This window comes from Pygocentrus nattereri, chromosome 9 (assembly GCF_015220715.1).
Source record: "Pygocentrus nattereri isolate fPygNat1 chromosome 9, fPygNat1.pri, whole genome shotgun sequence".
In the NCBI taxonomy this organism is placed as follows: domain Eukaryota; kingdom Metazoa; phylum Chordata; class Actinopteri; order Characiformes; family Serrasalmidae; genus Pygocentrus; species Pygocentrus nattereri.
The window spans coordinates 21,767,622-21,793,442 of NC_051219.1; the positions used below are offsets into that span (position 1 = coordinate 21,767,622).

The 25,821-nt window shown below is 39.0% G+C and overlaps 1 protein-coding gene and 1 non-coding gene across 7 annotated transcripts in view; both read left to right on the forward strand.

Annotated features, from left to right (window-relative positions):
* Positions 1-405: 405 nt before the first annotated feature.
* znf512b (zinc finger protein 512B) overlaps positions 406-25,821 on the forward strand; it is an 85,123-nt gene continuing 59,707 nt past the window's right edge. For 3 of the 6 annotated variants that reach the window (XM_017681906.2, XM_017681907.2, XM_017681909.2), the window contains exons 1-2: positions 407-1,393; positions 8,022-8,147. In XM_017681906.2, the coding sequence (XP_017537395.1) occupies positions 8,024-8,147 (124 nt within the window). In that variant the 5' untranslated portion in view covers positions 407-1,393; positions 8,022-8,023. Of the gene's footprint in view, positions 1,394-8,021; positions 8,148-25,821 lie in introns of all 6 variants that reach the window. The other 3 variants (XM_017681908.2, XM_017681910.2, XM_037541198.1) reach the window with 2 other exon arrangements.
* LOC119264108 lies at positions 15,029-15,219 on the forward strand. Its single transcript, XR_005130773.1, has one exon. It is a non-coding gene; the product is annotated as a U2 spliceosomal RNA (small nuclear RNA).

Consider the following 25,821-nt stretch of genomic DNA (forward strand, 5'->3'; position numbering starts at 1 on the left):
AACAAAAGGAATATAACTCTTATACAATTACTGAGATATCTGCATTCTTATTATACCTGAAAGCAAGTTAATATTAGCGTGCTTTAAATAGGTAATACAACTGGTCAGATTTGTATGGTTTATTAAAGGCATTTTTGCATTGTAGGCTACAACTCAAAACTTGCAGGTAATTAATTAAAATGTCAGTGCTGTAAATAATGGAAAACGATGTTCATCCATGACAATGCTGCAAAGAACAGCTACCTACTAGCTACCATATTTAATTGTTCTCCACTCGTTACCACGTTATTAGCAGGTTAACCGCGTTACCAGATTACGTTGGTTAGCCTGCTAGCTCCCCGCTGTAGCCTAACCCTTTTCGTCATGAGCGAACGGCATTACGTCGAGCCGCATCAAACGCTCACACGCTCAGACGGGCGATTATGAAGCAGAAATTCGCATATTATTTTTTCGATTAAAAAAATAAAAATATTTGTAGCCTCAGAATAATAACGCGAGAGTTTGTAAGTTGCCTCTAGTTGGCAGTTCCAGCAGTGACAGGCAGAGCGGATCCGCGCATGACCCAGCAGCCCGTACTGTAGACTCCTACTGTACACGGCCAGCATAAGAGCCGTATGAAAAACAGGCTCAAGCCTGAGGTAAGGAACCGGAGACTGCGCCCAAAATAACCGTCGAAGCAGTGCCTTTCCGACCGAGCTCCTCCGCTTTTCTGAGGTGTTTTTTTCACCCTAGCCAACTCGGTCGTAGCTGTCGAAAAATGACTGCACTAAACATATTTTCGTGCCTCCCTTTTGCTACGGCGCGAGGATTTTTTTTGCCTCCTCCTTCGTATTAAAGTCGCCATTTTGCTTCACTGCCTATAAAAGCGTCTTGTAGTTGATTATTTTCCGTGCGAGTCGGTAACGTCGCTGATTTTTATTTCCTTCGTGGTCGTTTGTGGAGGTTTTTGGGGATTTTTTGGACCATGTCTCGACTTGGTGTGTTTTGGAGGAGGTGAAGAGAGGGACTTCGCGCTTTACATGTTAATGAAGAAGAGGAGCGACGGACGGAGTGTGGGAACAAGGTGAAAGTGTTCGGGCTTTGGGTTAATTTGCGTTTCCTTTCCACCTCTCTTTGCTCTTCCTCACCTCCTCCTCCTCCTCATCGTCGTCCTCCTCCTCCTCCTCCTGCTGCTGCTGCCTGCTGTGGAGCCACAGTGGGGGGCTGTGAGGGTGCTCGGTGGTCGTGAGGAAGTAGCCGGCAGTGGACCCCCCCCCACACACACACACACACCAGTCCAGGCGGAGTTGCCATGTAGCGCCGTGAGGGAGCTGTGAGAATACAGCCTGAAGCGCACGTGGGTGACCCGGGTGGCTCGGGCCGGCCGAGTGTTTGGGTGGCTCCAGCGTTTCAGGTAGGTGTGGCCTTACACCAGTCAGACTCCATCATCAGCAATGAGAGGTCAGTAGTTCTGTCACATAGAGCATATGGGTCTGGGCTGCACAGTGTGATTGTGCTGCAGCGTACATAGGTTAGAGGATGATGAGAGAGATGAAGAGTACACACGTAATGCACACACATGACTGCTCCCCTCACACACTCAAACATACAGTGCTGTGCAAAAGTCAGAGCCAACTGTTTGTTTGTTTACAACCAAAGCTACCATGAAGTACAAAGTATTCATTTCAGGTGATGTTTTTGAGCAGATATAATAGATTAAGATAAAAGATAATCCACTTGTAAAAAAGAAGGGAAAAGTCAAACAAAAAACAAGGTTAAAAAGTTATTTAAAGAGAAAATGGGACTTCGAACAACCATGCAAGACCTAGTAGTCCACCAAACTGTCATGATCAGATAAACATTATTATAAAGCTTACTTCTTTAAAAGGGGAGAAAAACAAGCAAATTCCTGCTTCAGATCTGAAAAAAGTCCACAGGTGTTTCTGTCTGTCCTTACAGTGTGAGAGGACAACTTGGCAGTATGGGTCTGAAGGGATGTGTAGCTGTCAAGAAGCCATTAGCCATCAGGAAATTTGCAAATAACAGAGAAGCTCAGAACAATCGACTGACCATGCCAGAGTTCAGACCTCAACATCACAATGTGTTTGGGATTACTTGGAACATGAAAGCATAAAATGCAACCAACTCCTAAAACTAAACTTTTGAGCTATGAAAAAATATCCCTGCAGAATTCTTTGAAAAAATCTCCTGTTGTTTTTATTCCTGAAACTGAAAATGGAACTTGTACTTGAAATGAAACAAATAAACAGTGGTCTCTGATTTTGCACAGTACCGCACATGACACATGCACCCAAATTAGAGCACACAAACCAATACTGCACGAATACCCTCATGCTTGGTGACCCCAGTTCACACACTCAGTGCACACAAACATGGTGCCCACACACACATCCACAGTGCACACACACTGCACACCTTTTGAAAGTGTCTGTTGGTGTATATGTGTTAAATTCCTCAAATACCTCAGCGCTTGCTTGTAGCAGCTGCTTTTCATATCACTCTGTCGTGCTTTTCTTTCATTAAAATTGGCTGCTTCCTCAGAATTGCATCTAGGCTCTCACTGTGCGTGAGGTTTTATGGCCTTTTGAAGCATCAAGGTTGAGGGGTGCACTGGTTAGGACTTCGCAGGCCACATCAGAATTCCAGGCCCAGGTGCGCGCCGTATCTGATGTACCATCAGTCAGGCCAAGCCTGTGGTTTTAGCATTCATCTGATGAAGTGCAGCTCACAGTTCTGCTTGTGGTTTCGTGTGGTGCAGAAAGTACTCGCTTCCTTCACTTTCTCTGCTGTCTGGACTGCCAGTCAAAAGCCACCCCCCCCTCTCTCTCTCACTCTCTCTCTCTCTCTCTCACTCAGTCTTTCTCGCTGTCTTTTTTGCACATCTGTAAAGACTGGACATACAGTGAAGGAGCACTTTTGTCCTCCCACATAATTTACAAGATTGAAGATTGTGTTTTTGGGCACTCTTACCAAAGCTATTCTCAAAAGTAAAATAAAATGGCAAAGAAGAGTAAATAACAACTCTTATAATATTAAGGAAATTCCACCAATTTCCAAAAATGTATGCAATTCATTCGTTGAGATGTATCATTGGTGGCTGGTCTGTCATTCAGTGTGGTTTGATGTGAAATAGTGCAAGCTTACCAACTCGGGTTTTTTTGGTTTGTTTTGTTTAGTTTTTTTTTTTTGCAATGCTGGTGATGGGTTGCAAAATCTATATAAATACAAACATTTTATTTGTTATTCAAAACAGTCAGTGAACCCAGTATCTTCTGAGCTTGTAGAAGTGATGTTGACAATGGTAAAGTAGTGGTTAATCTAATTTTATTTCTCTGGGTACTGTTGTGCCTTGCAACATCCTACATGTAGCCTACCTCTCTGCCATTAAAAAGTACATTTTAGGCCAAAATCTTATCTCAAAACCATCATAAAACAATATCTCCAGCATCAGGCTAAACATTAATAAACATTTTGTGTAATAATGTTGTGTGGTAGCTTTTAGAGACAGAGACATCTGGTTCCTGTCATCACTGCTGTGAACAAGCCTGACTCTGTAGGTTTGTCTAGGATGGTGCATCTCACATCAAACCACTCCAACTGACTTTGTTAACAGTTGAATTATGCAGAAATCTTGAAAAATTGATGGATTTCTCCTTTCATTTTGCTATTTTTCTAGCTGTTGAAAGAGGTCCTTTAGGTGGTTAAAATTGAGCTAAAGGTTAGAGTTATTGTGCTATAGGTTTGTGTGCCTGTACAAATATTTTGACTGAGAAAGATAATGTCTTGAGTGAAGTCATGAGTAAATAAGTTTGATGATTAAAAAAACTCTTATTCTTTTACCACACTGTTACAGAATCTTGGTTATTGATAAATACAGACACATGTTTGGACATCGGGCTACATGTGAGAATGTTTGATTGGTTGGTGATTAAAAAAATACTTCAGGAGTTTTAAAAGTAATCTGTGTCTTCTGCATTTTTAACATATCACTGTTGTCTAAAGAAAACCTTGTATCTCCAAAATGATAACTTTACAGGAGAAGGAAAAAAATTTTTTACTTTTAATGTAAGTCAGTGGAACCAGACTTTTTTTCAAGTCATTCTGGGTCAAAAGTTACAAGGTACGAGTAATATGGTTGATTATCACAGGTAATGCTTTTGTTGCTTCCCCTGTACTTAGCAGTACACAAATAATTGAAGCAAGTGGGCAAGGGCATGACAATGTGGTGAATAGTGATTAGGATGAAAATGCTGGAGTATTCCTTTAAAGGAAAAAACTTTTTTTTTCCAGCATAAAACCTTGTAAACATGGTTAAGGCTCAGATTGCTCATTGTTCTATATAAAAGAGTACAACCCCAATTCCAATGAAGTTGGGACATTGTGTAAAACATAAATAAAAATAGAATATGTTGATTTGCAAATCCTTTTCAACCTATATTCAATTGAATACACTACAAAGACAAGATATTTAATGTTTAAATGGATAAACTTTATTGTTTTTTGCAAATATTCACTCATTTTGAATTTGATGCCTACAACACGTTCCAAAGAAGTTGGGACAGGGGCATGTTTACAATTGTGTTACATCACCTTTCCTTTTAACACTCAATAAGCGTTTGGGAACTGAGGATACTAATTGTTGAAGCTTCGTAGGTGGAATTCTTTCCCGTTCTTGCTTGATGTACAACTTCAGTTGCTCAACAGACCGGGGTCTCCATTGTCGTATTCTACGCTTCATAATGCACCACACATTTTCAATGGGAGACAGGTCTGGAGTGTAGGCCGGCCAGTCTAGTACCCGCACTCTTTTACTACGAAGCCACGCTGTTGTAACACGTGCAGAATGTGGCTTGGCATTGTCTTGCTGAAATAAGCAGGGACGTCCCTGAAAAAGATGTTGCTTAGATGGCAGCATATGTTCCTCCAAAACCTGTATGTACCTTTCAGCATTAATGGTGCCTTCACAGATGTGCATGTTACCCATGCCATGGGCACTAACACACCCCCATACCATCAGAGATGCTGGCTTTTGAACTTTGCGCTGATAACAATCCAGGCGGTCCTTTCCCTCTTTGGCCTGGAGGACACGACGTCCATGATTTCCAAAAACAATTTGAAATGTGGACTTGTCAGACCACAGGACACTTTTTCACTTTGCGTCAGTCCAGCTCGGACCCAGAGAAGCCAGCGGTGTTGATGATATATGGCTTTCGCTTTGCATGGCAGAGTTTTAACTTGCACTTTTAGATGGAGCGACCAACTGTGTTCACTGACAATGGTTTTCTGAAGTGTTCCTGAGCCCATGTGGTAATGTCCCTTACAGAATGATGTCGGTTTTTAATGCTGTGCCGCCTGAGGGATCGAAGGTCACGGGCATTCAATGTTGGTTTTCTGCCTTGTTGCTTACTTGCAGAGATTTCTCCTGATTCTTTGAATCTTTTGATGATATTATGGACTGTAGATGATGAAATCCCTAAATTCCTTGCAATTGCATGTTGAGAAACCTTGTTCTTAAACTGTTGGACTATTTGCTGAGCCTTTCAAGGATGCTCCCTTTATACCCAATCATGACACTTACCTTCCAATTAACCTGTTCACCTGTGGAATGTTCCAAATAGGTGTTTTTTGAGCATTCCTCAACTTTCCCAGTCTTTTGTTGCCCCTGTCCCAACTTCTTTGGAACGTGTTGCAGGCATCAAATTCAAAATGAGTGAATATTTGCAAAAAACAACAACGTTTATCTGTTTGAACATTAAATATCTTGTCTTTGTAGTGTATTCAGTTGAATATAGGTTGAAAAGGATTTGCAAATCATCATATTCTTTTTTTATTTGTTTTACACAACGTCCCAACTACATTGGAATTGGGGTTGTAATAACATCACATAAATTGGACTGTAATTGAATAGGGATGTTTTTGAAGAAATGGTTGTGTACAGTAAAGGTAATGGAAAAATCAGTGAGTGTGGGTTTAAGCTGAAAAATAATGAAACAGTGACCCTCTAAACTGAACTTAATAAGGAACTAAAACAGTTTTAATACAACCTAATAGGAAAGCATGATCCTGTTATAATCAATCCTGTTTTTTTTAATTAGTTTTTGTCAGGCTGCATTTGTTACCATACGCTGCTCATTTCTGAGACAGATCGATGGTCATGCATCAAAATGATGTTCAGAATGGCTTGCAAATGCAGATCCCAAAGCTCACAGATAAAGAGATAAAGGCATGAGAAAATGATGAGGAAACTATAGAAATGGTGCAAGTATAGAGCTACCCAGGTATGTTAGTCTCCTGATATGGAGGCCTATTAGCGTTATCTTTGTTTTTATAGACTAAACAGAGTCTTGGGTGTCTAGATCATCCCTGCTCTGTAAAAGTAAGATGTACTTACTAATGATTGTTATTGAATTTTTCACATCTAAAATGTTTACATAAGCTCAGTGAAGATAATCATGCAAAGCGTGATTGTTGAGCTCATTTTGAAAGTTTCAGTGTCAGGAGATGTTTTACAGCTTGGATCAGTTCACTCCAAGAGCTGTCATTAGAATTAACTGTGAGTTGCTAATGTGGTAAGATAGTGCTGTAAACACATTCAGCTGCAACTTGCATACTCATTTTTAGGGTCTAATTGTTGTTCCCCCCAGCTTAAATAAGTGCACTACGGGCATTTTCATTTTTTATGGGCAGTATTTTTTTTATTTTTTTACAGTACACCTCTCTGTGTTTTTGGGTTCACAATGTAAGCAAACTTTAAGGAGGTTTCATTTCTCTTTGTGGTCCTTTTTAGCTGCCTAGGTAAGGCCAAATTAAGTCTAGTGTTCAATTTTGTCATTTAATAGATCTGACTGGGTGAGCCATGATTGAAGTTGTGGTAAAGTACTCTAAGCAAGCAATTCAGAACTGTTGAACAGTTTGTGTTGATCATGATAAATATTTAAATTGAATTATTTTCTGAAAATTTAATTTTATTGTGCTTTATAATACTGTTATATTGTTTGCTTGTTTTTTATGTTTTGTAATTTAGTTCACCAGTTAAGGCTGTGCATTACAGTAATTCACCACTATGTATGGGAATAATGCTCTGTGCCAGTGCTGCTGTCTCTTTGCAAGACTGCACAAACACATGGGCAGGCATTCTCCTGAGGAGTTTTTTTCTTACCCACTGAAGTACTGGAGGATTGTGACTTTATACTTATATTCTTGAAGCAAACATGAATCAAAATGTAAAACCGACTGGGGATGCCTTGTTTTCCCAGTGCATAAATCAACTGGGCCACTAAACAAACCACAAACAAATAGTATTGAGCCCACCTGAGGAAGTGGTCTTAATTTGGTTTGTTTGTTCATTTAGAGCAGGGGCATCCAGTCTTATCCACAAAGGGCCGGTGTGGGTGCAGGTCAGTCTCAATCTTTAAATTACTGATCATGTGTGCTCTGCTTTGCTGCTATGAAAACCTGCAGCCACGCCGACCCTGCGAATAAGACACACACCCCTTATTTACAGTGATCTAAGTTTGTTTGATGCTTTCACATATGCTCAGAAAACTGTGGTGCAGTTGAAATGGCCCAAGTGTGAAAACTCTGTTTTAAACACAGGTTAAGGTTTTCCTTTGAAACAGTATAATCTATTAGCTAGTTTTGATGTATTATGTCCTGGTGAGAAAATGTGGGAAAGATCATGGAGATCATTCTCATTCATCTTTGTTCCACTGACTGGCCTGAAAAGCTACCCCAGTGGAAACACAGTGATTGATTATTTTTCCCAAGAGCGACTAGACAACCAAGTACCCTAGATAAACTGCAGCTACCTGTGAGCTCTGTGTGTGTGTTTGTGTTCTGTTTATATGTGCATGTGGTGGTTTATTTGCGGTTATGCTTACCTGACCATAGGTAACACATTCACCATGGACATATCTGTTAATATGAATGAATATTGTTGATTGCGGTTGCAGACACTCAGTGATGTAACACTTTGTCCTTTGTATTCATAAATATGTCTGTGTATGTGTGTGCCCATACAGGCATGGACACCTCCAGCAGTACCCGGTTAGTTAAGCCACCCTCGGGCATGTCCAAAGGACGCCCACCCAAACAGTCTCACCCGCCAGAGACAGCAAGGATGGGCAGCACTGAAAACGACAATCATGGTGAGTAACAGGTGCTACATTGGTTTAAAAGCTGAAGTTTGACCTAATAATTAATTACATTTATGGCTGATCCATGATGCTGCATAATTAAAATTGTGTCACTTCCCTCAGATTGTCTGTTAGGGGTATAATTACACACCCTGCCCATGATTTGATCCGATTTATGACTGGCAGAGTTGATCCTTTGGAGAACTCTTTTGTGTAAATGTGTACACGTGTGTGTGCGAAATGTGGAAGAACATTTCATAAGGTCGTTTGTGCTTTTGTAACCTCAATGGCATGGTCCATAAAACTCCCAAATATTATATTTCTCTGTAATGCTAATCCAGGAAGTGTTAGTCTCAGTGTTGTACATTTTAGAAATGTTTATGTATCACAACTGATATTGGTATCGGCAGATATGTGCATGAAAAATTCTGCATATAGTTAATGGCCCCCGGTTCTCATGTCATTGCATCTTTGTCATTACCTGTTGATCCATTCATCATTAAATGTTTGCACAATAGAAAGGGCAGCAGAAGTAACGACAGGTTATAGGAGGTTTTGATATGACAGTGACAACAAACTCTAAAGTGACTTGTGATGAGTCAAATAAGGAAACAGATCACTGTGGGTGTTGCTAATATGACGTGCAAATTTCTGTTGAAACAGTACCATTCATTTTCTACCTGTGGGGACTTGTGCTGAACCAAAAATAACAGTGCTTTTGCAAAAGCATGCATTTGTTTTACAAGGAGATATAACAGTTTGGTTGGTGGCTGGTACGGGTACTTATGCTGCTATGCACCAGTCATTGTGTTGTTTTGTTGCCTTCTATCTGCTGAGACCTTGTATGAATGTTCATAGTGATCTTAGCCTAATCTATAACACAATCTTCGGTTTGTGTTGTGTACCTAACTTCTGTGTTTCAATGCTACAGTGGATTAATTTTTTGACTTTGGATGTAACACCAACACAGTGAACACAGGAAGTGATTGCTGTTTCATTATAATAAAGGCCTTTTGACAGCATATTTTTCTCAAGGTAGGCAGGTTTTTTTGGGTTTTTTTGGGTGTCACTGAAAAACATTCCTGTTAACGGCTGAACATGGGCCGTCGTTACATGAATGACTGATTCTGCGGTAAAAATGCATGTCTTACACGCAGTATGGAGTCATTTAGCTCGTCAGATCTGACAGCGTCAGAGAGAAAGTGCTAGAACATTTCACCGATGAGCTATTCAAGAACAGCTGTCATCATTTTTGGAGTAAATGGGTGGCCGAAGATGCCAAAATCAAACAGAGAAAACATGTCAGTGACATAATGACTGGCTGGTGCAATTTGCACATTTACGCTCAAGCATGCCTAGTTTTGCAGTTTCTTGGTAGTTAAAATTGGCTATGGTAAGCTGATAAAAGTACAAATGGGCGATATATGCTCACAACAGGGTAAGTGGTCAACATGTTCCGTCTCTATTTTGAATTTTGATGTGGGACATGAGGATGTGTTGATTGCTGTGGAATGAGCGCTTATAGGAAGAATTGACACTCAAAGGGGTGTTCTGCTGAGGGAGTTTTTTCATGAGTCATGGTTTTTGGCTTGTTTTCTTCTCTGGGGGACATTTTATGAAGCAGGATTTTCCAGTTAAGTTGGACAGAAATCAAGACTGTACAATAAGACTAAGATTTTAGTTCAAGAAATCCCCTGCTAGTCATTTTGAGACATAGAAATGTGTGATCTTGAAATAGAGATATCTGAAAACAGTACAGCCATGTAGCAAAATTTATTGAACCGAAAATATATATATATATTAATGGTCTTCTCCAGAACGTTCAACAAAAAGCATAAAAGCAGCATGATTCACTTGTATACAGTGGTTATTTTGTGTCAGTTATTTATATGATGGAGTGTAACAATGCATTGTGACATGAGATCACTGTGCAAAACTGAAAATGCATCATGTAACGCACCATTGCCTCTGCTCTAGTGTTGTTAGTCATATGTAAACATTTAAACCTCCTACACAGATTACGTTTTGTTGATTTTCTAAGAGAACAGGTCACAAATTTAAATATGGCATTTTCTGCAATTCAATTCCATTCAGTCAGAAAAAGGAGAGTAAGTATACACAGACTTTGTTACCTCAACATAAAGTTCAGTTGTTGATGGGACAAAACTGATACATTTCAGGGTAATTTATTAGGTTTTCATTGGGATGTGTGCATACTATGTTTTCTTTTCTTTCCCAGTTATTTATTTTCATTTATAAAGTCATCCAAAAAATGTAATTTGACCAGGGGTACCCAAACTCTTGCATACGGAAATAAGCTGAACAACAACATTGTGAATCCAGTATCATGAATTGAATCTTTGGTTTAGTGTGTCGTTGCACCCCTACTATGTGATTTTGATTTGCTTCACTGCTAAACTGAACTATGAAGAATAGTGTGTGCTCATTTGAAGTTGACCAAAGCATTTGAAATTACCGGTGTTGGAAGGCAAACCTGGCCATGCTTCATAAATGAGAAATGAGAGTGATATTCCTGCGTCCAGGCCATGCCCTTTCAAACTGTATCTTCCAGATGATGTTTAATGCTATGTGCACAGGCTTCATACATCTTCACTACCTCTGTCCATTGCAGCTGAAACATACTTTCCTCACCAGTGTGCATCTCCTAAACGTTGCTGTAACATTTCCTTGGTGTTTCTGTAATTACACGTGAAGAATGGCCATGTCTGTGCTGGAACGTTGGTTCCCGGGCTGACTAACATGGCTGAACAAAGCCGACTCTGTCCCATAATAAATGACGGAAGCTCCAGCAGGGCAAATTGATTAAGCTTTCTAAGGGGGCTAATTGATTAATTGACACTTATTATAGCCTTAACAGTGTTTTTATTGATGGCCTTCGTCATGGTGATGTGCTAACATTCTCAGCCTGTAGCAAGAGCAGCGGCAGCTCACAGAGTGGAAAATGATAAAGATGGGTTTGTCATTTGTTCTTTCATTGCTGATATCGTTGCATTCTGTGCTGTAAATATTTCAGGTGTTACTATTCCAGGATATAAAAAAATTTAGTTTGACACTTTCTTCTGAGTATTTATATAACGAAAAGCGTGTTCAACATTAGAATAATCTTATGAGGTTCATCATTGTACTAGCATAATGGAAAAGCCCCATCTTACTTTAATAAGTATTTTGCTGTTAATATGTGCATTTAAAAAAGCACATACTGTACTGTGCAAAAGTATTGGGTATCTCAGAAATTTGTAAAGCTATATGATGATGTGTAAAGATATTAACCTGGGCATTAAGCATTTGTGTGTTCAAAAACGGCTAACATCATATTAATACATAGTACAAATAAACAAACAATACAGTGGGTCAGTGTGTTAGCATTAGCACTGTCATTTCCAAAAATAAAAAGCCCAGTATTTACAGTTACCATCCAGTACCTAAATTGACTAATAAGTCCTTCATTAAATGGGCCGATGCAATAGCTGGAGGACACCAAGAAGTCAGGAACCAAACTTGTTTGTTCAAGTGTTTTTCTTTTCAGGATATGTTACTTTTTTCTGTATTCATGGTTATTTGTGTTTATTTAAAAGTTATATAATGTTCTTATTGACAAAAACACTTCTTTGTTTTAAACCATTTTATTTTTTTCAACTGTTTACTTGGTGGTGTTTTAGTGGTCTACCAGGTTTTCCATTGACTTTCCCCTACTTCATACAAGTGAATCTTACATCTAATCTCTTCTGAACAAAAAAGAGTAGCTTGTGCTGAAAGGCTGTTTTGAGTGGAAATTAAAAAATGAACAGTACTATAGGAGATATTAAATCAGCTGGTAAATTGCTGGACTTTATAGGGCTGAAATACTTTCACTATACACTACACTGCTGAGTTTTTATTGCCAGCTTAGAAGTATGTAATCTAAGCTTTTTAGGTTTTGATCTTTCTGTCTCTCACTGTTGGCTGCAATGTCTTGGCTGAATTGAACTACAAAGAGTGACAAAGAGTGAAGGAGTTATTGCATTCCTGAGTTTCCTGTGCCAGGCCTGTGGCTGCTGCTACCATGTAAACACAGCGTCTGTGAGGAAGCACAGCAGAAACAATGCCGTGGTGTTCCTGTAGTTGTGGTCTCATTATAAATCTGCCATAACCAATGTTTAGCCCCCACGTTGTGCACATGTGAGTGTGTGTGAAGTTGGCAAAAATGACTGCAAGAGAGTGACGAAGAGTCTTTGTGTTTTCTGAGTCTTGCTATTCTTTAGCATGATTCGCATGGGCTTCTTTTTACTACGTTTTGGCCTGTTGATGCTGGACAATTGCTCAGCTTTCTATTTTAATGATAGAAACATCTCTACTGTCAATTAATTAGACAGAAATGGGCTTCTTTACAACTGGACACTGTAGAGTTTTAGATGATTAAATTTTGCCTGTGAAATGAGTGTTATTAGACACAGATATCATTTTAGATGTTCAGTCTGCTGTGCTTTTTTAAGAAAAGTGTCATTCAGGGAGAAGTATTTTGAACAGTACTCTTCAAATTGATCTGTATCATTTCCATCTATGTTGACTGATCTGCCTTCCAGAAGATGGGAAAGTTTAGTTTTAACTGGAATTCTTATTACAGCTGTGCTATCACTCCCACTCTAATTTACTTTTTTCTGTCCTCTTTGTGGAACCCTCAACATGCAGCAGAGACACATGCTGTTTTTTCTAGTGTCTAGAATTGTGATTAAAGTGAGAGGCCATTGCAGACTTAATGCTAAAGGAACATTAATGGCATAGTCGTCATTATGAATTAAAAAATGCATTAAGATAAAACTGCAGTTGCACAGCAGCAGTTCTATGACAATTAGCCTACATAGGACATAATGGTTGTTCTGTTTCACTGGTGATTGTTATGGCCTTCTTATCTTTACAGTTGCTACAATTTACTTATCATAAAAATGTAGTTACATTTTTAAAGTACACTCATTTAATGTCTACTCGTTGCACGTCTTTTACTATCATTTCGTTATTCGTTATCAGTACTTAGTGTTTTCGTGTCAGTAGGCATCTGTATTCATACTCTCTACTCTCCAGTTGAATCCAGTATAAACTGTCATATTAACAATGGTAACTAACCAGCAAAAAATGTGCATATTTTTTTACTAAACTCACAACGAAACAGAGCAAGTGAACTAAAAGTACACACTGATAATGATGGGCACATTAGTAGTCACTTTGCTACGTCTTCTGAGGTCAGGACAGTATTAGATACATGATAACTGGATATGAAGCAGATCAGTTATGTGTGTGTACATGTGTGTGTATGTATGTATATATATATATATATATATATAAAATGACAACCTCGGATTACCCTCTTCTGATCAAGTACAAAAATGACAAATGATGACAAATGACAAAAATGAGACCAAATCGTGGTAAATTAGTTATGATAGAGAAGATAAAATTAACTTTGTTGCTTTATGGTTGAAAAGACATGGTTAGGACCTTTGTCAGGGATTTGCTTTTGAGTTAATCACAGTCAGTGGATAAACCTCTCCTTCATGCCATAAGATAGAGTTCACCCTTCTTTGGTGTCAGAGATTAACAAAGCATTATTTTAAAAATCTTGCCACTGCAAATAAATTTGGAATTTTAATTGTCAAGAGTGTGTAAAGTGCATCAGAAGTGCACTTTTTTCACCATCGTAAGTAAATCAATATGTGTGAATCTGGATTATGGCCTAACTAATTTTTTGGCCTGTGGGCACTTCAAGCACAGCTGTAGGGCCAAATGCTGCTTTTGACTAAAACCTAATGAGGGACTGGGATATATGAGATACAGTTCAGCAGAGATTGCTGGACACATACATAATAATGGCCTATAAACTTTCATCATTTTTAATGGATTTGAAAAGTATGGCTTGTATTTCCTGAAACGAAGCTACTAATGACTGAGAATTTGAAAAAGGTTCATCCAAGGGGTGGGCAAAATGACATCATGTTATTGTTATTGCAGCAAATCACACCACAGTATGCTTTTCTGAGTGTATCATGGGCATTGTCAGTAGTTCTAGAACATTGAAAAGCTACATACATTGTTAAAAAGACATATTTAAAGCATTTTAAGCACTGTAAATGTTTGTAAACCTTGATGAAAAAAAAAATACTCCATTTTTAATTGTCTTGGAATTAAAATTTGGAATAAAGTGATTTGATATTTTTACCATATCCCTTGTTTTTTTATTTTTTCTTATTTCCAGTAGCATTCTCATTGTGGTACGTTCACCAAACCTGGTGAAAAATATGATGTTCTATAGATAATCTAAATGTAAAGCGCCAATTCTTATATTTGCATAGATCTTTAGCGCCATCACGAAAATGCTGTCCTTTGATTGGTCAGCAGTGTTTGAGCAGTCTTTGAGGTGCCAGGTTGCTGGGAGTAACATGGTTCTACTCTGACCCACCACATAGAATTCATCTGCTCTCTGCTGGGGCTCCTCCTACTCTGTCATCTCTGATTTGAGCTGGCTGCCAATACAGTGCTCAGCTACACAGATAAACTGTTTGTGTACTTGGTAACCTTGAAGCTGTGGTTCAGCACAAATGCAGACATGTAAATGTGAAAAAATGTGGAAAAGAAATATGAAGAGGTACACTAATCCTTAATTATGATGGCTGTTTCCAATTCCAGTTTTGTACAGCCAAATTGACAGCCAGTGGCCAATTTGTTAATCCAAAGCTTAAACTGTGTGGACTAAATGAACACATGAAACACACTAGCACATTTCAGGTACTTTCTATGTTATATAAATAACATTATTTTCTCTTTAACGGATAATTCCACCGATACTTCAAAATTTCTGCATAATTAAGTTGTTGATATGTACAGTAATGTACAGTACAGTAAACGCTTCTTGGCCTTTTGGCTAAGATCAAGTGTAATATCTCCTCTTATCAGTTTAATATCTGATACGTCTTCTATATGAGGAGTACATATTAAATTGATTTTTAGAACAGGGAGACAGAAGAGGGGCTTGCTCCGTCTGCTCCACGCATCGACCTAGAATTGCAGTACCTCCGGGAACGGTGGGATGACACCTAACCCCAAATCGCTCCCCGGGCGCCATGGATAGGGCTGCCCACCGCTCCTGGGAAGTGTGCTCACTGCCCCCTAGTGCGGGTGTATTCATTAGTGTGTATGTTGTGTTTCACTTAACAGATGGGTTAAATGCAGAGGTGGAATTTCCCCATTTGTGGGGATTAAAAAAGTAAAAAAAAAAAAAAGGACGTCATTCAGAGTGACTGGATGTCTTACTCATGCTGATTTCTTTACAGTGGTGGTGATAGGAAACAGGAATTGTGATGGCTACAACACAAATATTTCCCATTGCTTTCTGAGTTGTTATATGTAATGGTGATAATGTTAAAACAGTGGTAAATCTGAATACAATAGATTTGTTTGAGCACTATTTTGCCTGTAACACTCTGCCATGTATTAGTTAAACAAAGTGAAAAGCTTATCACAAAACTTTCATAAAACAATGTCTCACTCATCAGGCAACGTGTTCTTAACCATTTCATGGAGTAATGTTTTATAAGATTACTTGAAGAGGCATGAAATGCTTTGGATTTGGTTTACCACCACTGTGAACATTTTTGACTCTGTAATTTTCTCTACAGCACTCTGAATGACTCTATGTCTTAATGATCATCCAGAATTTTAAGAGGCTAAAGTGGCATTTTAAATTCTTCAACCAAAATTAGTTGCTAAATTAAATAACATGAATCATTGCGATCTTGGCCAAGCCTGATAATGTACCACAGTAATATGATATCCTGTGATGTTTACAAATTATGACACCATTTCAAACTTGTGGCAGTGATACATTTCTGTTCTCTGTCTATCTACTAAATGGCCACATAAATGCCAAGTACAATTGTCAACTCATCTCTCAAGAAACATCAATCTTAACAGCTACAACTAAATGTCAAACAGCGCTAATTAGATTAGTACAGTATTATTAGTACAGCTATTAGTACAGTAGAGCTGGTTTCGGTACTAGTGCTAGCTTAACAAGATGACAGCTCCACATGTCACAGAAAATATTCAATTCCAGCCAACTTTTTTAGCAATAAATGTGTGTTTTTTTTGGTTTGGACAATAAATGCAGGCCTAAAATAGCAAGTGTTTTTAAATGTTTAATGTGGTATTAAATACATAAGGTGTGTTTATGTCCCTTTCCATTTGTGCCAGTGGCAAAATAATCTCTTTCGCCCATCACAAGTAAGTCTCATAGCTATCTTCGATCTAAATGACGGCTATTATATCAGTGTCAATGCTTCAGCACACATAATCATTGTCTCCTTTTGTCTAATAATCTGTTATCTCGGAACATGGTTTTGATAAGATAAAGATCTGTGTTTGACAGACACTGTCCTTCTATAATTGGGTTCAGTTTCATTTAATTGAAATGGACTCAATCTTATATACTGAAAAAAGCAATGTGTTGAGTTTACTTAATTCAAATCTTTACCTCATTTCCACATGAATACAATACATTACATAAACACAGTCTTATGTTTTAGTAACTTAATTTTGACAGTTGTATTGATATTTTTATTATATGGGACGGATATAAGGATTTAAATTTTAAATTTTAAAATTAACGCTGTTATTAGACCAGCTTGATGAGACAATGCAATAAACAACAGTGAATTCAGGATAGTCTGAAGGTCTGTAGGTGGTGCTGTGATAGAGGAGAGTTCATGTAGATCAGTCATGGCCAAAAACACATCTGCACCTTTATGCAGAGTAGATTAAAGCTCAGCTCAGTCCTTGAGTGTCTGTCATGGCGTTTTGATGATGAGGGGAATGTCATTCTTCCTTTGTTTTAGACACACATACACAACTCCAACTCTTCTCTCAGTCTCTGCCTTGCTGCTGCTGAAGTCTGAATCCATTCAGAAAGTTCGTTCTGCTTCTCTAGATAGGCATGTTGAAGCCAAGAATTCAATCCCAGCCTCTCCAACTCCCTAATGCTGAGCTGTTTTCTTGTCTGCCACAGCTACAATAACTCTTAGCTGCATTTCGGTTTGATTGGCTCAGGGATGCAGTCAGTCCAAATGAGTCTACCAGAATCTTTTATTAGATTAGTATTCAGTTGAAGTGTAGAGCGAAAAACCGCCCTGTAAAGTGAGCAATCATTCTTGTGGTGAGGCCAGTGATGGTAAGTCATTCAACAGCTTGTAATAGATGGTGGAAAGACTGTACCAATGTTCTTTTTTGGGGGAGGATTGTTTCAGTATCTTAGCTGCATATACTCCCAGCTTTTTACCAGATGAACATTGAAGTTTTTCTCTCAAAGTGAGAGATATGGACAGAGAGAGAAAGCGAGAGCGGCAAAAACTGATAAATGATTCTGTGGTGCCTTGACTCCTAAAGTTGCTCTCATTTTGGGAGACGTCCAAAGCATTGGGAAAGTGTTGTCGCTCTACTGCAGTGGCTGTGGAATAATGAATGAGAGGGAGGGAGGAAAATAGAGACTCTTGTGTCCAGCTGTTTCTTATGATACTGAATGCTATGTAATGATTTTAGCAGACCTTGACCCATACATGTTGATTTGTGGTTTTATATGTACTTGCATGCTTTTAAATTTTAAACACTTAGGACTTGGTGTGTGTGTGTGTGTGTAAATGGAAAGCAAATAGAGATGCAAATAATGACTCTCAATGAATCTCAATAATTGTATATTATTTTTAGATTGATTAATCTCTTTTCTTTTGATTAATCTCTGTTTTAGTGAGTCATTAATGTAAATAATTGTGCAAGATACTGAAATGAATAATTCTTGGTTTATTTTACATGTAATTGTTCATAACTTGAAAATTAGCAACTGTACCTGTTTTGCATATTACTGTGCAAGCATACTATGGAATCCTAAAGGTAATGAGTATCAGAAAGCATAAGGCTGTCTGCCCAATCAAAAGTATGATTGATACAGGTAATTAAGGACTCTTTTTAATACAAAAAGCTTTTAATTGTTCAATGCCTCCGAATATAAGTGTATGTACAGTGCTGTGCGAAAGTCTTAGGCACCCAAGACACATTTTCAAAATCAATTTATTTGTGTAGTACGTGCTCCAGCACCCCCCCGCGACCCTGACGGAGAAGCGGATTGGAAAATGGATGGATGGATGGATGGATATTCATTAATAATAATTAATCTTCATGGCATACTTTCAACAAGGTGTTGGAAACATTCCTCAGAGATTTTGGTCCATATTGACATGATAGCATCACGCAGTTGCTGCAGATTTGTCGGCTGCACATCTATGATGCAAATCTCCTGTTCCTCCACCACATCCCAAAGGTGCTCTATTGGATTGAGATCTGGTGACTGTGGAGGCTGTTGGAATGAGTGAACTCATTGTCATGTTCAAGAAACCACTTTGAGATGATATGAGCTTTGTGACATGGTGCATTACCTGCTGGAAGTAGCCATTAGAAGATGGGTACACTGTAGTCATAAAGGGGTGGACATGGTCAGCAACAGTACTCAGGTAGGCTGCAGTATTTATACTATGCTTAATGGGTACTAAGGGGATAACTATGCCATTGAACAGGTGTACCTAATATATATATATAACAACTATATATATATATATATATATATATATATATACACAACTGCTCAAAAAAATAAAGGGAACACTCAAATAACGCATCCTAGATCTGAGTGAATTAAATATTCTCATTGAATACTTTGTTCTGTACAAAGTTGAATGTGCTGACAACAAAATAACACAAAAATCATCAATGGAAATCAAATTTATTAACCAAATGGAGGCCTGGATTTGGAGTCACACACAAAATTAAAGTGGAAAAACACACTACAGGCTGATCAAACTTTGATGTAATGTCCTTAAAACAAGTCAAAATGAGGCTCAGTATTGTGTGTGGCCTCCACATGCCTGTATGACCTCCCTACAATGCCTGGGCATGATCCTGATGAGGTGGCGGATGGTCTCCTGAGGGATCTCCTCCCAGACCTGGACTAAAGCATCTGCCAACTCCTGGACAGTCTGTGGTGCAATGTGGCGTTGGTGGATGGAGCGAGACATGATGTCCCAGATGTGCTAAATTGGATTCAGGTCTGGGGAACGGGCGGGCCAGTCCATAGCTTCAGTGCCTTCATCTTGCAGGAACTGCTGACACACTCCAGCCACATGAAGTCTAGCATTGTCCTGCATTAAGAGGAACCCAGGGCCAACCGCACCAGCATATGGTCTCACAAGGGGTCTGAAGATCTCATCTCGGCACCTAATGGCAGTCAGGCTACCTCTGGCGAGCACATGGAGGGCTGTGCGGCCCTCCAAAGAAATGCCACCCCACGCCATTACTGACCCACTGCCAAACCGGTCATGCTGAAAGATGTTGCAGGGAGCAGATCGCTCTCCACAGCGTCTCCAGACTCTGTCACATCTGTCAAATGTGCTCAGTGTGAACCTGCTTTCATCTGTGAAGAGCACAGGGTGCCAGTGGCAAATTTGCCAATCCTGGTGTTCTCTGGCAAATGCCAAGCATCCTGCACAGTGTTGGGCTGTGAGCATACCCGCCATCTGTGGACGTCGGGCCCTCATACCATCCTCATGGAGTCGGTTTCTAACCGTTTGTGCAGACACATGCACATTTGTGGCCTGCTGGAGGTCATTTTGCAGGGCTTTGGCAGTGCTCCTCCTGTTCCTCCTTGTACAAAGGCGGAGGTAGTGGTCCTGCTGCTGGGTTGTTGCCCTCCTACGGCCTCCTCCACGTCTCCTGGTGTACTGTCCTGTCTCCTGGTAGCGCCTCCAGCCTCTGGACACTACGCTGACAGACACAGCAAACCTTCTTGCCACAGCTTGCATTGATGTACCATCCTGGATGAGCTGCACTACCTGAACCACTTGTGTGGGTTGTAGAGTCCGTCTCATGCTACCACGATTGTGAAAGCACCACCAACATTCAAAAGTGACCAAAACATCAGCCAGAAAGCATAGGTACTGAGAAGAGGTCTGTGGTCCCCACCTGCAGAACCACTCCTTTATTGAGTGTGTCTTGCTAATTGCCAATAATTTCCACCTGTTGTCTATTCCATTTGCACAACAGCATGTGAAATTGATTGTCAAGCAGTGTTGCTTCCTAAGTGGACAGTTTGATTTCACAGACGTTTGATTTATTGGAGTTATATTGTGTTGTGTAAATGTTCCCTTCATTTTTTGAGCAGTGTATTATCTGTCTTATCTATACATTTAACAATTAACATTTTCCCATTTTTGCTAGCAATTATATGATTCTGAGTAGCACATGCCTACCTGGGCAACATCTCATGCAACAATTTTTGGCTGGCACGAAGCACTGCCACATTTATGATTGGCATCATATTTTACACATTACCACATACAACATCAGTGCCCATTAAGCATCAAAACGTTGTCTGTTGCACTATTTTTATCATCCCCAGGACAACTGGACAGTGTTAGTGTGAAGATTTGATAATCTTTCAGAACCAATGCGCATATGAACTAGGTGGGTGATATGGTTGGCGATATCATAATACTTAATATGATACACAATGTACTGTGGTATCTGGTAAGTTGGAATGGGCTAAAAAGAACCAGTAGTGCCAATTTTAAAAATAATATCCAAAACAATAAATACAGTGATTTGTATTCAACATTTCATGTAATACACAGCACTAATTCTAATTAAACAGTAAATAATGATAGTCTCTTTGTAATGAAACATGCAGTTGGTCAGTGTTTGTTACTACTGATGATATACATGATATGCTCAGAAAAGCATATTGTGACATATCTTAATGTAATTTATCATGATAACAATAGATGTCGTATTGCCAGCCTAATATGAATATTACGTGACACTTTTTAAAAGTAACATTAGAAGCACAGCTATGTAAAGCACATTTAAACCAGTAATGTCTCTTTCATTTTCAGTATCCAGTCGTTGAACATGTTTTATTTTATATAACCTATTGTTAAAATTGAGACTATAGAGAAGGGAGGTCAGAGGAATATCCTTTATTTTTACCACCATATACTTCCATAAGAGTGCGCAGTGTTGGACTAGTTAATATTGTGTGTTATTATTTTTCTTGTTACTACAAAGTCTTGGTCTTGACGTGGTCTTGGTCAATAACGCCTTCAATGATCTTGACTACAACACTACAGCTTGCGTTAGAAAATGAGCTTTAAACCCTAAATGGGTTTAGGGTTTAAGAGTAGGCAGACCAATATTTGGTTCCACAAATACTGAAGTCAACAGAAATGCAGGTATGCAGGTTTACGTGTGCGAGGATGTGCTGTTGTTTGAATTCCAAATATGTTGTTATTCCACTTAAGCACTCAGCATGAAGCTAAGGCTGTTTAGAATTATGACAGATTTTTCAATTATTTGTGCTCCTTTGTGACTTTCAAATGACTGGATCTATCAGATGTGTAAATCCAATTAGAACCTACACAGCTGTGTGCATTTCCAAGGACAACAAGCACAAAAAACCTACACTCAGATCTTAAAATTCACACAGAAAAAGCTAACAATAGTCTTTGCTTTTTCAGTCTTTGCTTCAGATTTTCATATGTATGAAAGACTGTGAAGTGCAGATGGCACCTTGCAAATAGTAGAATTATTCTTTGATTATTTGAAAACAGATGTCACATCAGTGTCTTTTTGCGTTGTTTATCATTTTATTACTTTCCAGAAATTTGCTCGGCTGCTCTGATATGATATTTGCTCTGCTGCTAGAAGGTAATGTACTAGCTCCTTGAGTTCATAACAGTCAACAACCATCATGTGTCCACTTCGGAAACAGCTAAAGGCCTCTCATCTCTACCACTGCCTGTCAAGCATAAAGTTGCAGTAATTGCGACACTATAAAACAACAGGGCTCATCTGATAGGAAAATTTTGTTACAGATACCAATTTTAAACATCTAAGTGTCCTACAACAATCTCAGATTATATTAATTTATGTGGTAAAAAAAAACTGTTTTAGTTAAGTACCATATTTCTGATAAAACTAATCCAGCTCAAATAATTCAGTTATTGGGGTATAAAGAACTAATTCACAGTGTTTTGAGGCAAAGTAATTCATTAAAAAGGTACAAACTCAGACTTCTTTTCAGTGGTGGTGATAGGAACCAGAGTTTGTGATGTGTGCAGTGCAAAAATAGCCACTATAGCTACTATCCAGTAAACCTACACATATATTTTAAGTTTTGTAATGTTGATAATGGTAAAGTAGTAGTAAATATGAATATGAAATTATCTTGCCTGTTCCAGTGTGTACCACTGTGTGAAATGTATGGAAAAAAAGCACTTTAGGTCAAAACATAAGAATCTTATCTCAAAACCATAGTGATACAATGTATCATTTGGTGTAATAGCTTTCTTTGAGTATGCTTTTACAGGCGTTTCAGATGTCTGGTTCTTACCACCACCACTGTGAACCATTCTGACTTAGTTAGTTTCTCTAGAATGGGATGTTTCACCATTCTAGAGTAAACCATTCTTAAGATAATCCATTATTAGTTCCTCAGTGGGGAAATTCACAGGGCTACAGCAGCAAAGGGATAGCAAGGCACTCAAGAAAAGGAGTAACAAGAATAGAATTTACAAGATGTTTTTGTTTACATTTACAGCATTTGGCTGACGCTCTTATCCAGAGCGACTTACAATTTGATTATTTTTACATAGGTAGGCCAAGGTGGTGTTAGGAGTCTTGCCCAATGACTCTTATTGGTATAGTGTAGGGTGTTTGCCCAGGTGGGGATTGAACCTCAGTCTACAGTGTAGAAGGCAGAGGTGTTAACCAGTACACTATCCCAACCACCTGTTTACATCTCAACGATTGCGATTCTGCTGGCAGACTGGACAATATTGTTAATTTATATCAAACAAAATTTCCCTTTAACTCTGCTAACAGTTAAACTAGGACACTGTTGGCTGTCTGTGTGTGAAATGTTGTTACTCTGTGTTGAGCTGCTAACGAGCAGTGATGGGTGAAAGGGGAGGGGTGAGACCCTCCTGCTGTGAAAAGAGTTTGCACTTTTCCACAAAGACAGCTGTGCCAGGACAGCACAGCTGTAGCTTTCTTCATATCAAACAATCATGCACAACTTCATCCAAATCCAGTATTTCCATCATATAAATATATCCCCTGAACATTAGTAAAAAAATGCATAGTTGAACTGATAGACCTCCAAAACAAGTGGAATTTGCAGGTATTACAACACAAATTGTGCAGTCAACTAAGGCATTTTGCTGTGTCCTTCAACTCCAAACAAGATCAGCCACACATAGGACTTCGATTGAGCACACATTACAGTCAGCTGTCATTCAGGAGGTTAAGGGTTATATAAAGTAAACAGCTGTATATACTGTGTGTGTGTGTGTGTGTGTGTGTATAGATAGATAGATAATAGCTTCACCAAGTGACAGATAGAGCAAGAAACATTGCAATTTACTTTAGAGTCAGGATCCTCCACTTTTCAAATAGTCTTGGTTTAATTTTGAATGTGGTGTGTGTTCGTTTGGGAATTGATGAAATACTAGATATTACTAATTTTGTCTAAAGTGGCACTGAGAGCTGTAGTGACAAAGTGCACTGCAACTGCAAGATTTTTTTTAGACACAGTGGGTTACACAGTGTTTTTTTTGTCTGATGAGGAGTAGGCATGAGCTAGAAAAGAAGGCAACTTCTTTATATTCAAGTTAAAGCTAGAGCTAACAGTTGTAACTGTACGTAGTAAAGAAGGACTCGTCATTTTCCAAGATCTTTTCTCCTTGGTTAATTGTGTGCCAGTTTGTTGAGGTATCTTTGAGCGCCATTAATGTTTATCTTTGCAAATATTTTATAAAATCAGAAATGGAAGGAAATGAACACACTCTACAGCTCAGATGACTCTGGTGTCAGTTCTGTGTAGTCTGGAAACATAATTACTTGCTTCAGAAGCAATCGGAAATGACAAGCTGGAAATGTAAAAACACTTACTATGAAGACTGCTGTGATCCTGAAACATAACAATCTTTAGAAATTAATTATTGCTCTTTTGAGAGAGGCATTTATTTAGTACAGTGTAAAACCGGTTCCAGTTTTTGGTGGTTTATTGGCAGCATTTCCACTGCAAGACACTGGAACCTGCATACAGATTTATTGGTCAGGCTCTGTAATGAAATCATATGGTGTCACCTTTTTGTCTTTACATAGTATGAGGGAGGAACTTCATCTGGTTTAATTATATTTGAAATTGTACTTTTGTATTGATTTTGTGAAGGACTTTGTATGAAAAAGAGGGAAACAGGCCTAACCTACAATGCTAGGACCAACAAAAGGATCCAGACTTTGTAAAGTGCTTTTGAAGAATCCATATCCTACATTTTTCTTGCAATTTTATATTTTCCTTTATAGGTCCACTTATGAGATTGGTGTGGTTTTATGTACAAAAAAACACCTCAATCCGTTTTTACACAACTGCTTTCCAGCCTCTCTTTATCCCTTAGAATAACAGGCTGTTTTTGTTATGTTAAGAGTGATGTACATCTCTGTCCTGTATTGTGCCTCATTTCATTGCAGTCTGGGCTGAAACACTCCTTATATTGTTAGCATGAGTAGGTAAGGTTAAACTGCTGTGGGCTAAAAGGCAGATTTAGTTCAAAACTGACTGTTTTTGCAGCTTAGTTTCCATATGCACTAAGGAGTGAATGTTTTGAAACTTAACAATTTTTTACATACTACATCAAGCTCTTCTGTTATGAAAAAAAACTGTGAAAATGTGTTTTTCCATGATGGGTCCTTTAAACAAAAGCTGCATTTCATATTTTGACAACAAAAAACATTTCAGTTGCTATGGTTAGGATAATGTATTTGTATAGCATTTGGGACATATTGGTCCCCACATACTTCAACTGTATAAAAACAAGTGTGTGTGTGTGTGTGTTTGTTGAGTTGATCTGTGCAGTGAGAGTAATGGAGGAGGAAGCCGTTGCAGACAGAGAGAGCAGAGTGGCTGGGTTATTTGAGATCATTATGCAGTTGGCACAATTCATCTCTAGCTCAAACCTCCTTCCCTCTCTCCCCCTCCCTCTCTCTCCAACCTCTCCCCCCAACCCCCTTTCCCCCCCCCCCCCCCCCACTCTCCAACCTCTGTCTCTCTCTCTCTCTCTCTCTCTCTCTCTCTCTCTCTCTTCTCTGTCTGTCACTCTCCAACCTCTCTCCATGTCTCTTTCTTACGCTCTGTCTCTCTATTGATGTCTCTCTTCCTCCCTTTCACTCTCACCTCTCATCTTCCATTTATGATTTTGTCTTTTCCATCTCTTCACTCACTTTATTTCCTCTTTCTGATTACCATCTACTTTCCCACAGTTTTTGCTCTTCTTTTCCATCACCTCTCATTCTGCCTATCGTTTTCTCTTTCTCTGTCCCTCCTTCTCCACTCAGGATGAAAATGAACAATGTGCAGCTGCAGCTAGAGACAGCTGGGAGGGCCTCGCACTCGCACAAATTACAGCATGGCCCTGTGTGTGTGGGTGAGAGTGTACAGAGTGTGTGTGTGAAAGTGTGGGGGTGAGAATGTACTGTGTGTGTGTGTGTGTGTGTGTGTGTGTGTGTGTGTGGATAGATGGTACTTCTGGTAAATAAATGA